General features: G+C 50.3%; 1 protein-coding gene across 1 annotated transcript in view; it reads right to left on the bottom strand.

Moving 5' to 3' along the window:
• The window catches only part of magi2b (membrane associated guanylate kinase, WW and PDZ domain containing 2b), a 42,485-nt gene that overhangs the window by 3,713 nt on the left and 24,163 nt on the right, over positions 1-14,609 (bottom strand). Inside the window, exons 7-21 of the mRNA XM_084671360.1 lie at positions 13,200-13,257; positions 12,898-13,016; positions 12,611-12,793; positions 11,161-11,693; positions 10,898-11,060; positions 8,043-8,071; positions 6,824-7,016; positions 5,564-5,655; positions 4,696-4,888; positions 4,311-4,547; positions 2,686-2,871; positions 2,051-2,294; positions 1,101-1,323; positions 722-886; positions 447-585 (exon numbers count right to left, since the gene is read on the bottom strand). Of these exons, the coding sequence (XP_084527486.1) occupies positions 447-585; positions 722-886; positions 1,101-1,323; positions 2,051-2,294; positions 2,686-2,871; positions 4,311-4,547; positions 4,696-4,888; positions 5,564-5,655; positions 6,824-7,016; positions 8,043-8,071; positions 10,898-11,060; positions 11,161-11,693; positions 12,611-12,793; positions 12,898-13,016; positions 13,200-13,257 (2,757 nt within the window). The remainder of the gene's footprint in view (positions 1-446; positions 586-721; positions 887-1,100; positions 1,324-2,050; positions 2,295-2,685; positions 2,872-4,310; positions 4,548-4,695; positions 4,889-5,563; positions 5,656-6,823; positions 7,017-8,042; positions 8,072-10,897; positions 11,061-11,160; positions 11,694-12,610; positions 12,794-12,897; positions 13,017-13,199; positions 13,258-14,609) is intronic.

The following is a 14,609-nucleotide window of genomic DNA, read 5'->3' on the forward strand; positions in this document are numbered from 1 at the left end:
GGTGAGTGGACCTTTTGGTTTTCTAATTGAATAGCCCTGGGTTAGAGAGTTAGGGTTAGAGAGTTAGGGTTAGAGAGTTAGGGTTAGAGAGTTAGGGTTAGAGAGTTAGGGTTAGAGAGTTAGGGTTAGAGGGTTAGGGTTAGAGGGTTAGGGTTAGGGTTAGGGTTAGGGTTAGGGTTAGGGTTAGAGGGTTAGGGTTAGAGGGTTAGGGTTAGAGGGCTAGGGTTAGAGGGTTAGGGTTAGAGGGCTAGGGTTAGAGGGTTAGGGTTAGAGAGTTAGGGTTAGAGAGTTAGGGTTAGAGGGTTAGGGTTAGAGGGCTAGGGTTAGAGGGTTAGGGTTAGAGGGCTAGGGTTAGAGAGTTAGGGTTAGAGAGTTAGGGTTAGAGGGTTAGGGTTAGAGGGCTAGGTTCGGGTTAGGGGATTAGAGCCTGTTTTGGAGAGACCCACCATACTCAGGCACCTGCCCTGTGCCTCTCTTCAGGAGCAGCCTAACCCTCCGGCCACCAGCCTTGATCAGCTCAATGGCCCGAGCATGGGTCATGTCCCTGGTGCTGTCCCCATTAATCTCTATGATCTGGTCCCCCACCTGTAGGGGAGGGGGGGACATGGGAAGGAGGGGAGAAGGTCTCCAGTTTAGGGGGACATGTACAGAAGCAGGACTGCAATAAGTCAACAACGCAGCACTACAATCAAATCTGGAGACAGAAGTGACGTCATCTCACCCTCATCCTGCCATTGCGGATGGCAGGCCCGTCCTCAGCCAGACGCAGCACCAGCAGGTCCATCTTGTACTCCCGCCCCCCACGGATGCTGAAGCCAAAGCCTTTGGCACTCTTCTCCAGCTCCACAGTGAAGTAGTCATAGTCCTGCAGTGGCACCACGCTGAGCTGCAGGGGCCCAGACGACAGTGACTGAGGCGTGGACAACATCTGCATCTGTGGTCATGTGTGAGCATGTGTGTGTGAGAGTATCTTAGATTATTCCTGTGGGTGTGTGTGTGTGTGTGCCTTTGTGTGGTCAGGTTGAAAACTCGATCCTTATTAGCTGCAGGATGTCCATTATTTTTTGATACCTCCTATGTCGTTCCTGTGTGAGTGGTACCTGTGGTCTGAAGTCTGGAGGAAACTGTCCAATGGGAAACTGGGCGGTGGCCGGGTGTGGCCGGTAGTCCAGGAGAGGGGGGGGGTGCCGGTAGTCCAATGTTGGCGGTTGCCGGTAGTCTGTTACTGGTGGATGGCGGTAGTCTACTGGGGGCTGCCGGTAGTCAGTGAATGGGGGCTGGCGGATATCCGGTTTAACGTCTTGTCTTGCTTTCACCTCTGATCTACTGACCAATCACAGGTTAGAGATGAAGATATTGACCAATCACAGTTTATAGATGAAGATATTGACCGGATCCTAAGGGGAATTGTCAATCATTATGGTCAAGAAAACGAACTGATTATTAGGGTACACCACAGTAGCAGGGCGATCAAGAGGATGATAGGATGATAACGGGCTGGTTTCCTCTGAACCCATCAGCAGAGGACATATCATCCTGCTAGGCTCTGAAACTTTCATAAAGCTGCAGCCTTCAAGAGAACAAGCCCACAGCGCTGGGAGCTCACAAGCTCTTAATAACTTACTTACTCATACACACACACATATACGTACATACACACACACACGCAAACACACATTCAGTCAGTCCCACACACACACACACACCTCTCAGATTTTGATGGGGCAAAGTGCCCTGGGGCAGAAAGAAATGCATTATTGAGAGGAGATCTGGAGGTGAATTATTCACTGACGCTGTCAGAGTTAAGTGGAGGTTATGCAACAGAGCCTGGGAGAGAAAGAGGCATTCTGGGGCAGCTGCACTGGCTCAGGTAGTTGTCAAGGTTCGAGCAGGATAGGATCATAAAACACGTGTTCCTCTAGATGTACACACACACACACACACACACTGATACAGCCTCATACTAATACAGTCTCACACTACCATACCTCTTCAGGACATGTTGTACTGTGTGTACAGTAGGACACAGTTGTTACCAGAGGGGTCTCACCTGCCATCATGGAGGTAGATCTGTGGAGGAGGGGGTCCGGTGGGCTGGCTCACCGGGCTCTGTTGCTGGCCGGGCGGGGTGGATGCTGGGCCGGGTTGGGGGGCTGGAGATCCTGGCTGGGGAGGCGGTGGTCCTGGTTGGCCTGTTGCTGAGGCGGGCGGGGCGACAGCTGGGCTGGGCTGGGCTACAGGACTGGGCTGGGTCTGGGGACTGTGTTTCTCTGAACCAGGTCCCGAATGGGGATCTGTGATGGGAAGTTGTCATGGTAACATGCTCAAACCCAGCAACAGAGATGTTCTTAGCAACCATTAGGAACAACGCTGTGTGCCCTGAAGGGCAGGAGCAGCAGAAGGCTAACACATGCCATCGTCCTCGCTCTCTCTCCAACTCTCTCACTCATTTTATTCTTTTAATTTAATTTATTTCGATTCAATATGCTTCACTGGCATGCATTTCTGTATTTATGTCCACAGTATGTATCAACACATCCAAATATGACAGAGATTAATCTGCCCTGGCCTGGAGTCAATAGCAATGGACGACAGACCTGGCATGGCTCAATTCAAACTGGTTTGTTGGCATAAAGTCCTTCCATAAACATGACCAAAGCCAGAGTTTCAAAGTATTCCTCTCACCTTCCTCAGGTATGATATGTAGTGTGACGGTCAGCCCAGCATCCTTGATCAGCTTGACGATGTCGGCGTGTGGCATGCTGATGATGGACTGGCCGTTGACAGCCAGGATGCGGTCACCCACCTTCAGCTTGCCACAGCGGTCAGCAGGACTGCCCTCAATGATGCGTCCAATCTTGTGCGGCACATCTGAAAGGAGGCCGACACACAGGATTAAAACAATGAATGATTTCAGAATACAACATTATATTTCCCAATGGGATATTTCACTACAGTGTTAAACATTTCATCATGACCTATAGTCAAACTGCCTTAGTAACACATGTTATGGTCTTAATATTATCTCATTTGGTCATAATAACAGGAAAAAATTTGGTCGGGAAGTTGGGTCTGGAGGGGCTCGTATTTGGGACAAACTGTATAAAACCAGGAGCTGGTCGGACCAATGAAATTGCCAGGGCGGGCTTTATACGATGATGGACAGATGATCAACAGTAACGTAATCAACGTCACAAAAGAGCGCTTGGGTTGAATTTGTTTTCAACAAACAACATATTACATTGCTCTGATTGGTTGTAGGTCTATCCAATTCAGCGACGAGGCATTTGTTTTACGAGTTTGGTTGAAACACGCCCCATAGTCACAGCCCAACGGAGAGTTATCAGACTCATATTCTGACTAGAATCATGAGTATGACAACGTCAGGCTACTGGTGGGGGGCATGTTGCGGTATGAGGGCAGCATGGTGCGGTATGGTGAGGGCAGCATGGTGAGGGCAGCATGGTGAGGAATAAGGGCAGCATGGTGAGGGCAGCATGGTGAGGGCAGAATGGTGAGGAATGAGGGCAGCATGGTGAGGGCAGCATGGTGAGGGCGGGATGGTGAGGGCAGCAGGGTGAGGGCAGCATGGTGAGGGCAGCATGGTGCGGTATGAGGGCAGGATGGTGAGGGCAGCATGGTGAGGGCAGGATGGTGAGGGCAGCATGGTGAGGGCAGCATGGTGAGGGCAGCATGGTGAGGGCAGGATGGTGAGGGCAGCATGGTGACGGCAGCATGGTGAGGGCAGGATGGTGAGGGAAGCATGGTGAGGCCAGCATGGTGAGAGCAGGATGGTGAGGGCAGCATGGTGAGGGCAGCATGGTGAGGGCAGCATGGTGCGGTATGAGGGCAGCATGGTGCGGCATGGTAAGGGCAGCATGGTGAGGGCAGCATGGTGAGGGCAGCATGGTGAGGGCAGCATGGTGCATTATGAGGGCAGCATGGTGAGGGCAGGATGGTGAGGGCAGGATGGTGAGGGCAGCATGGTGAGGGCAGCATGGTGAGGGCAGGATGGTGAGGGCAGGATGGTGAGGGCAGCATGGTGAGGGCAGCATGGTGAGGGCAGCATGGTGAGGACAGCATAGTGCATTATGAGGGCAGTATGGTGAGGGCAGCATGGTGAGGGCAGGATGGTGAGGGCAGCATGGTGAGGGCAGCATGGTGCATTATGAGGGCAGTATGGTGAGGGCAGCATGGTGAGGGCAGGATGGTGAGGGCAGCATGGTGAGGGCAGCATGGTGCATTATGAGGGCAGTATGGTGAGGGCAGCATGGTGAGGGCAGGAAGGCGAGGGCAGCATGGTGACTCACTGATGACGGCTGTGTTTTCCGGACGGTTCAGTGAGCTAATGATGACAAATCCAAAGCCCTCGGTTTCCTTGCGGTGGATGACCACGTCACTGGTCTGCAGGGCGGAGCCCTCTGGCGGGGCGGGGCCAGTGGGAGCGGCGTTGCCGGGAGTGATGGGGCCACTGGAAGCAGGATTGCTGCGGGGGGAGCTGTGCTGGGTGGAGCCAGGGCTTCGGCCGTTTACCGGACACAGTTCTCCTACAGTGTAGAATGAGAGGGAAAGTGCAAGAGGGAGAGAATGGAGAATAGTGGAATAGAAAGGTAATAAACATTTTGCAATACTTAGAAAGTTGTAAAACCCTAACAGCACAGCAGCCAAAGGTGACAGTGTTGGGGCGGAGCTTACCGGCTGTGAGGACCCTCCTCCTGACCGTCAGGCTGACCTGACCGTTGCGGGCGGCAGCGTGCATCAGGTCGATCACATAGCGGTGCGGTTTCCCGGCCACGACCATCTTGTCCACGGAGATGAGCTCATCACCAGGGCGCAGCCTGCCATCCCTCTCAGCCGGAGTGTTCTCAATGATGGCACCAATCACAATCTGTTCAGGGACAGCCAATGTTAGCCAAACGTCATGATTAACCATTCACTTGTACAAATTCATCCTATCACAATGTGTGTGTCTGTAAATGAAGTTCATTTTGATGATGGTAAATGGACAAATGTGGGATGAGGTGCAGAGATCGGAAGTAACAAAGTACAAATACTTTAATATTGTACTTTAGTATATTTTTGTGGTATCAGTACTATACAATGTATTTTTCTGACCATTTTTTACTTTATCTCCTTAAACCAGGCTTGTTTACTTTAGTTTTAATCTGTATTTGGTGGCATGATCAATATGTCTATAGTGTCTGTTTGCATGAATGTTTTAATATGATGTGAGGTCCAGTTACCAGCGTGACACTAAACAGGTGGTAGTCATGGCTACTTTTTACTGAAGTATGGTAGAGCCCACACTTCTTTACCTTAACTTGATTGGTAAAAGTGTAGTCAGTACTTTTACTAGAGTCTTCTTAAACGTGTATCTGTACTACTTGAGTGATGGATGTGTACTTTTGCCCTCTCTGGTAAGGTGTATTTGTGTGTATATTTGTATGTGTGTGTGTGTGTGTGTGTATGTGTATGTTAATGTGTATGTGTGTGTATGTGTGTGTGTGTGTGTGTGTGGTCCAGCCCGTCCCATACGAGCCTTGTCACGTGCGTCCGGACTCACAGCCTGCACGGCCTCGTCTCCACCCAGGATGCGGAACCCAAATCCGGTCTTCTCTCTTAGGAGATGGACTTCCACATCCTGATATTCTGGTCCTGGGGGATTGGGAGGGAAATAGGGGGAAAAGGTAATGGTGGAGAGAGGGAGGGTTCCACATCCATTCTACAGTTGCTACTCTATGCTGAGCAGGTTTAAAATTAAATGAATAAATGTAAGTCTGCTACAATTGCTAAATTGGTTAGGGTTAATAAGATATAGTTTAGCTTTGGACTAGGTAGTTAAACACAGCGGTGTTAAGCTAGTTATACAAGCTATGCATAAGTATACTAAGGTTAGTTAGCTATACAGATCAAGATTAGTAAGCTCTACAGCAGGGGTGCACAATTACAATTCAAAGAGGTCTCCCTCTGAAGGACAGGGGGATGGTACTGGTGTTTCTGATGTTGGCATGACTGAGTATAACTGAGACAGCTTTCAACTCTGCATTCACCCTCCCTCCTTATGCCAGGGCCTCAATAAGGCCTCCAGGACCTCCCTCCTTATGCCAGGGCCTCAATAAGGCCTCCAGGACCTCCCTCCTTATGCCAGGGCCTCGTCCACTAACTTTAATAGGGGGACGAGCTCTCTCTTACTTCTCAGCATAAAAAACACAAGGTATGGCATGTGGCATGTGAACTGGTTGAAATGCGTGAGTCTCACCGTGAATGTGTGAGATTTGAGAACCCTGTGTCTAACGTGCAATATGATTGGGGCGTCATTCTTGTATATTGGGCCGTATAGCTAATAAACAAAGTACTGACACTCGCTGCAGGAAGGACAAAGGGATATTTGTCTGTCCGCTACTCTTTGAAAGCTCAATTTTCTGTATCCACTTTCCTGACTTTTGCGCACCCCATTCTACAACCTCTCTTGCATCAGCTTTTTGCATCTCTCGCTGTCTCTCTCTTAACATGCATTGTAAACTTTAGCTTTGATTGTCTGAAGTTTTGTGTGGTGATTTAAATAATGCACGTGATTGGAAAACACATCGGATTATGGAGCGCTGTCTGGGACTTTCCCAGCTGCTGAGCCAGCGCAATATGTGTTCATTGAAAATAACGGTTGCTTCATCAGTATTTAATCTAATAATTATTTGTGTGAAATAGCTCCAGATAGAATCTCCACTTGGTCTGGACACGGTGCACCCCTGCTCTACAGGTCAAGGTTCATTAACTAAACAGGTTTGGGTGAGTTAGAAGCAGAGACTGAACAGATTCAACTCACGACGGCTCTCGTAGAGGGCCCTGGACTTCTCATAGAGGTCATAAGGGTCGGGTTTGTTGAGGTCGAAGCCTTCGATGGAATCTGGGACAGAGGTCCGGTGCTGGGGCTGAGACGGGGTCCCAGGGGGCAGGAGGGGAGGGCCGGACAGACCGGTCTGGGAGGGGCTCCCCTGAGGATCCCACGACTCTGACAGCTATGTGAGGGGAGATGGGTTGTAGGGTTTGGGGGAAGAGTTGTGTAAATCATAGTACCACTTTTGTTGGATAGGCCTCTGGTGCTCTGGAGATGATCAAACTATTAAGAAACTATTAAGAGAACATCTCATAGATATCTAAGTTGTTAAGGTTAAAAATGTTAAATTAAACAGAGTTCAATGATTATAATTATAAATATATTAATATTTGATGGTGCATCGAACTGCAGAGTTCATACCCAGAACACAACGGGATTCAAACAAGCAAACAGAGGGCTAAGTGCAGTCTCTGTCAAAGCTCCAACAAGAAGGGAACATTTAAAAAGTCAGGAAAGATCTTGGTAGAAAATGTCTGCAGGTAAGGTGAAATGAGGAGATTCTCCAATTAGGCTGAACTACACCTTCTAGAAGGGTACCCAGGCCCACAAACAAACACAAATTCCATTCACTGTGTCATCCTTCACACAGCTCTCTCTCTCTCTCTCTCTCTCTCTCTCTCTCTCTCTCTCTCTCTCTCTCTCTCTCTCTCTCTCTCTCTGTCTCTCTGTCTCTCTGTCTCTCTGTGTCTCTCTGTGTCTCTCTCTCTCTCTTTCTATGTCTCTCTATGTCTCTCTCTTTCTGTCTCTCTCTGTGTCTCTCTATGTGTCTCTCTCTGTGTCTCTCTCTGTGTCTCTCTCTCTCTCTGTCTCTCTCTTTCTGTCTCTCTCTTTCTGTGTCTCTCTATGTCTCTCTCTTTCTGTGTCTCTCTATGTCTCTCTCTTTCTGTGTCTCTCTCTGTGTCTCTCTCTGTGTCTCTCTCTGTGTCTCTCTCTCTCTCTCTCTATCTCTCTCTCTCGTCTCTCTCTCTCTCTCTCTCTCTCTCTCTCTCTCTCTCTCTCTCTCTCTCTCTCTCTCTCGTCTCTCTCTCTGTCTCTCTCTGTCTCTCTCTGTCTCTCTCTGTCTCTCTCTCTCTCTCTCTCTCTCTCTCTCTCTCTCTCTCTCTGTGTCTCTCTCTCTCTGTGTACCTTAGGGTGGATGATACTGTACCTGATTGGACTTCCATGGAGATGCGTTTCCTGCAGAGAGAGACAACACATGAGGCTTGTAGAAGAGAGAAAGAGTGTGTGAGAGAAAGAAAGATCTCAATAGAGAGAACAGAGAATAAGAGGGGCAGAATGTATAAAGTATGACAGACAGACAGCAAAGTGGTTTCTCATTTGTAGGTCATCTTCTGCCGCCTGGTCGCTCGTGACACACTGTGACAACAGAGCGGAGTTGTACCACAGCCCCCTGTGGTGAGTTTCTCTCCATTATCATCAGCGAGAGCTATAACATTCACATTCACTCGTTGCGTTTGTTTTCAGCATAATTACATCATTAGGCTAGGGGCAGAAGACAGGCCTATTTTTACCCACAATAACTCGAGCAGCAACGGGTAGAGTGCAGCATTACTGTACAGCCGCTACATCAACTCTTGTATCGCTAGCTAACATTTTCCCCCGTGAAACATGTACAGGCACTGAGAGGCACTTTAAACACATCTGGAGGCCGGGCAGAAAGCGAAGCTGACTAACTTCTTCCGGCAAAAGCAAACGTCACAGGACAGGACCTGAGTGATGTCATAGGACAGGACCTGAGTGATGTCATTGGACAGGACCTGAGTGATGTCATTGGACAGGACCTGAGTGACGTCATTGGACAGGACCTGAGTGATGTCATTGGACAGGACCTGAGTGACGTCATAGGACAGGACCTGAGTAGGCCCAGCAAGAAGCTGATGACCAGATACTGCAGTGCACCACTGGGCCGCTTTGTGTAAAAGCATGTTGTCATGACGACCCTGACGCAGGCCCAATTGGAACCCTTGAAAGCAGGGAGCGGAGTAGCGCTGAAAGGATTTCATGATTTCAATAAGATGGACCCCAGGAGGCAGCTGGAGAGGTGAGGAGAATGTGATGGAGTCAGGAGGAGAATGTGATGGAGTCAGGAGGAGAATATGATGGAGTCAGGAGGAGAATATGATGGAGTCATGGGCGTCGATTCAGACGGACACTCATATTCACTTAGCTCCTAATTCGCTCCACATACCCATCTTCAGTCAGTCTCAGCTGCTAGGATCGGCAGCTGATTGGCCGGCAGCAGTTCTGCCCTTTGGTCCGGCCTCACAGACTAGCCTGCTGGGTCCCCTGCATCACACCCATTGGTTTCTGGACCCTCTTGATCCACCCGTATGAGCGTGATATGTATTCTGATTGGCGCAGCCAGCTGTCGGTTGTCTGTAGTTGGCTCAGCGTTAAACGGAGCGCCAGGGCAGCAAACACAACCGGAGCTCAGCAGAGTGCTGGCAGTGTTCCCACGAGAGGAGCGCACACTCACGAAGACACACACACAAATGCAGTATCACACTAAGGCATTCTGTCACTTCCAGTTTGTCTGCTACGGCAGTCTCATAAAGACATGCACAGTCCATGTACAGTACATGTGTGTACAACTGGGTTAACCTTAACCCTAACCCAACTGGCCATCTCAGAAACAGCCATCATTTAGAACGCATACTCAACATGACATGGATGCCATCCATTACTCCCTGGGCTGTGTGTGTCGGTATCTACATTTGTGAGAGAGAGAGTGTTAAAGAGTGCGTGTGGAGGTAAAGATATGAATGAACATTTCTGCATGTCTCCACATGCTGCTCTGGCCTGGCCAGGCCGTGTTAGACCTGATGCAGGTGCACCAGTCAGCCATCAGGTGGCGCATGCTAGCTCTGCAGGGATGCTGATGCAGCAGTCAGCCACCAGGTGGCGCATGCTAGCTCTGCAGGGATGAGAGGCGCTAGACGGCTCAATCTGTGAATCTGTGAGACTCAAGCAGCAACCTATCAGCGCTATACACACACACACACACACACACACACTGGAACAGGTCCAGTTTCCAGTTGGTTGCTCTCCGTTAACCTCCCAATCACAGTTTGCGGTGTTTGAGACATCACATACCATACTAACTCATCTACTGACACACACATCACATACCATACTAACCTATCTACTGACACACACTCACACACACAAGTATAACAATGCTCGACAATCAACTGCATTTAGTAAATCAATACACATCAATTTTACAGAGGCAATATCATTAATAATAGAAAAATCTCTGGGCTTTTTTGGAGTGTGTGAGTGTGACACAGAGAAGGAAGGTTTGTGTGAGAGCGTGACTCCTCCATCAGCCTCACCCCTTCCACTTCCCCCGCCAGCTTTGGGCTTCAGATCATTCCCAAGGCCAATTCATACCCTGGGACCAGAACACCTTTGTGAGAACGTGTGTCAAACAAACAGGTTGTCTGATGCGTAATTAAATTTCCCTGCAGGTGGGTTAGGGTTAGGTGCAGGTGGCCAAACCTTTTGAATTTGAATTGACTCCACACTCTGTGGAGCTCTCGTTATGTTCTGACTTTCTATAACAGATTCCCCTTTCTGTTCACGTGGTGCTCTGAACCTGTGGCGTTCTCTCTCTCTCCCCCCCAGCTCTCCCTCCCCCTCCCTCTCTCCCTCCCCCAGCCCTCCCTCCCCCTCCCTCTCCCCTCTCTCTTTCCTCCCCCAGCTTTCCCTCCCCTCTCTCTCTTTTTATTTCTCTCTTCACTTGAAGGGAACAGTCACCACACTGAAGACATGAGTAGCCAGCCAGGCAACCAGCCAGCTAGCCCAACAGATAGACAACCAGGCATCCAGCCAGGCAACCAGCCAGCTAGCCCAACAGATAGACAACCAGGCATCCAGCCAGGCAACCAGCCAGCTAGCCCAACAGATAGACAACCAGGCATCCAGCCAGGCATCCAACCAGGCATCCAGCCAGGCACAGACATACTGACAGACAACCAGGCATCCAGCCAGGGTCCTGACCTGCTCTCTGCACCAGTAGCGTGGCCTCTCCCCCGACAGGACAGTCCTTCAGCAGCTCCACCACGCGGCCGTGTCCAGCCCCCGCCACCGTCTGACGGTTCACCTCCAGAATCAGGTCGCCCTCGATCAGCCCCATGGCACCCTGGGAGCCAGGCTCCAGAACCTGCACACATGCGAGCAGACAACACCCGCACACATGAGTCAGAGTCAGAGTCAGAGTCTGCTCGTGCGTGGGGGAGGTAACCCTCAGACTAACTCGTCACCTGCTTCACTCGCTGCCCAGTTGGACTGTCGGCGATGGTGAACCCAAATCCCTCAGCTCCCTTCACCATGGTAACGGTCAGCAGCTCTGCTCCCGGCCCTGTGACTCCGCCGGCCATCCCGGTCGCCCCTGATGACGCCATGGAGACATTGTCATCGTGCGGGGTGAGGGCGGGGCCTGTGCCAGGAGTGGTGGGGGGCAGGGAGGAGCCGTCGAGGTGAGTGTCGCCAGGGTGCGGGGGGGGCATGGCCAGGGCCTGTGGGGGCAGCTGGGAGCTCAGCGACAGGTACTCCAGGTAGGGGTCGTAGCCCCCGCGGCCATTAACCACCAGGGGGCGATGTTCCAGGCCAATGGGTGTCATAGAGGCAGCGGCCGCCGCGGCGTTGGGGTCCTCGGGGTCGAATGGCAGAGGGTAACCCCGGCACAGCACCAGGGTCACACTCTGCCCAATGGGCACCGACTGGAACAGCTTGACCACGTCAGCGTGGGTGGTGCCCAGCACGCAGATGTCATTAATGTACACAATGACATCACCTGGAGGGGAGGGGCACGCAGGGTTAGAAGGGGAGGGAAGGGGTGAAGGGGTGTGTGTGCAATAGGGTCAGAGTTCACTGGCATTCACAGGTCTATCACAATCATGCCCTTTGACACACACACAGGAGTGAATGTGCACACACCCCAAACTGAGAACATGCATGTGTTTTCCCTGGAGTTAGGGTTAGAGGAAGACCTAACACATGACCTAACCATAACCCTGGAGTTTGGAACATGCTGGCCCGTTCAGGACGTTGTGTGTATTTGTGCGTGTGTAGGAGAGAGAAAGAAAGAAAGACAGAGAGAGATAGAGAGAGAGAGAGGGCAGTGGTTTGTTTCATTTACATTTAGTCATTTAGCAGACACTCTTATCCAGAGCGACTTACAGTAAGTACAGGGACATTCCCCCCGAGGCAAGTAGGGTGAAGTGCCTTGCGCACAATGTCATTTTGCACGGCCGGGAATCGAAACCACAACCTTCTGATTAATAGTCCGACTCCCTAACCGCTCAGCCATCTGATCCCCGTTTCAGTTTGTGTTATTCAGAGGACAGAGTCTACGATGTAGCTGGAGTCAGGGTCAGAAACACACTTCTCTGACAGCATCGCTGCATGGCTGCATGGCTGCATGGCTGCATGGCTCAAATAGGCCAGCTAATCTCTTTTAGGGTTGGTGTGTGTGTGCTTTGGCAGTGTAATACAGAGAGGGAGCAGAAGAACACAGGACAGAGAAATATGGAGGGGTAGAAAAAATATCAGAGAAAAAAGGAGGAAGGAAAAAGAGACGCACAGAGAAAGAGCACTAGAGAAAACAGGCAGAGAAAGAGACAAATCCAGTTGGTGTAGGTGAAGAGTAGGGGAGAGAGAGCCAGCGGCGCAAAGACAACCAGAGACAATAGACAGAAAGACAGAAAGTACCGGTATCCATCTTGCCGTCCTGTGCAGCGGGTCCCTCTGGTATCACACTTTTCACCTGCAGGAACTCATCAGGCTCGTCTCCTCCAATGATGGTGAATCCGAAGCCCATGTTGCTCTTCTGCAGTGCCGTTGACAGGAAGTTCCCTTTCAGCTGGGTGGGGTCCCGAGTGAAGGGGGGTCTCTCTGCAGGGAGGGAGTTGAAGCAGCAAGTTAGAATGTATGTATGTGCGCGCATGCGTTTCTGTGTAACTCTGTATATGCTAGGCAGTAGTAAGGGTTAGGGTTACCTCTGTATATGCTAGGCAGTGGTAAGGCAGACAGACCCTGACTCTGCATCTGCTGCTGTTCCATCCTCCTCTTGGCCTCTAGAACCGGGTTCTCAAACTGGGTTCTCCTGTTGATGTGGCTGCATAACATGGAACAGCCGCAGATGGAACCGTTCAAAGAGAACACATAGAGAGAACCATTAGAGCTTCACTGGGAAGGGGAAGAACACCATGGAACCATGACAACGTTCTGTCTGACGCTTCCTTGTAAGGTTCCTTATTTAAAGGAAGTTTAAAAAGGAAGGAAGGTGACGTTAACTTACTCAACGTAGTAGCTGCCGTAGATGGGGTCCTCTATCTTCTCCCAGCCATACGGGAGCTCTGGAGAGAGAAAGAGAGAGATGGAAATACACAGGAAGTAAAGGAAGGAAAGAAAAAACAGGGGAAAAAGAGGTGACAGAGAGAGAGAACATTAGTGGAGAGGGAGTGTTCCAGAGTGGTGGAGGAACGATAGAGAACATGGAGGGTTAGGGTTAGAGAACACAGTGACACAGTCACACAGACACAGTGAAGTGAACAGGTGCAGCATGGTTTGAGCAGCTGAAAGGAAACATCAGAGCCAATCAGATCAATTGATGATTCTGGCGTGGTGCAGAATCCCCCCCACTTCCTTCCTCTATCTCTCTCTCTATCCCTATCAAACCTCTCTTTCTCTCCTCCTCCCATTTGCTCCTTCCCACCTTTCCACTGGTCTCTTTCTCCATATCTCTGCTCCTCTCTCTCATATCCCTCCCTACCTTGGCAGTTCTGTTAACACCCTCTACTGCTTTCTCTCCTCTTTTCATCCCTCCATTTCCTGGTCTATCTATCCTGCTGTCGTCAGAAACCCAACTGGGTCAGGTTACTTCTCTTATTCAGCTCCTTTCCTCCGCACGTACACTCACACACTCAGCCCTGACTCCGTTATGTAAACTCTATAACACACTATAATGTGTTTAATATTATTGAAAGTTTATGTTTGCATTAAGTAAATTATTGTTTTGCCTATGTAATCTAACACAGACACAAGCGTAACACATCAGTAGAATAGTATTTGTCTATGGAACATTAGCACTTAAAGGATGTTCACAGACTTTTACCAAGAACTGTATAAATCAAGGTGTCAACACGAGGCTTCACTGTTGGCCAAAATGTAGTAATTATGGGTAAATTCTGCTTTGTGTGTGTGTCAATGTGTATGGAGTGGGGTAGTGGGGGAGTGGGGTTGAAGACTATAATCACCTTTCCTTCTTTAGCTGGCCTCACTACCACTAACATATCACACCTCTTACACACACATTGTGCCTCTCTGCTTTTCTCTCTCCTTCCTCTCTGCCTGCCTCTCTTCTTCCTCTCTGCCTGCCTCTCTCCTTCCTCTCTGCCTGCCTCTCTCCTTCCTCTCTGCCTGCCTCTCTCCTTCCTCTCTGCCTGCCTCTCTCCTTCCTCTCTGCCTGCCTCTCTCCTTCCTCTCTGCCTTCCTCTCTCCTTCCTTTCTGCCTGCCTCTCTCCTCTCTGCCTGCCTCTCTCCTTCCTTCCTTTCTGCCTGCCTCTCTCCTTCCTCTCTGCCTGCCTCTCTCCTTCCTTTCTGCCTGCCTCTCTCCTTCCTCTCTGCCTGCCTCTCTCCTTCCTCTCTGCCTGCCTCTCTCCTCTCTGCCTGCCTCTCTGCCTGCCTTTCTCCTTCCTTTCTGCCTGCC

The sequence above is a fragment of the Hypomesus nipponensis genome, chromosome 14 (genome assembly GCF_054491055.1).
Source record: "Hypomesus nipponensis isolate SF chromosome 14, ASM5449105v1, whole genome shotgun sequence".
Classification (NCBI taxonomy): Eukaryota; Metazoa; Chordata; class Actinopteri; order Osmeriformes; family Osmeridae; genus Hypomesus; species Hypomesus nipponensis.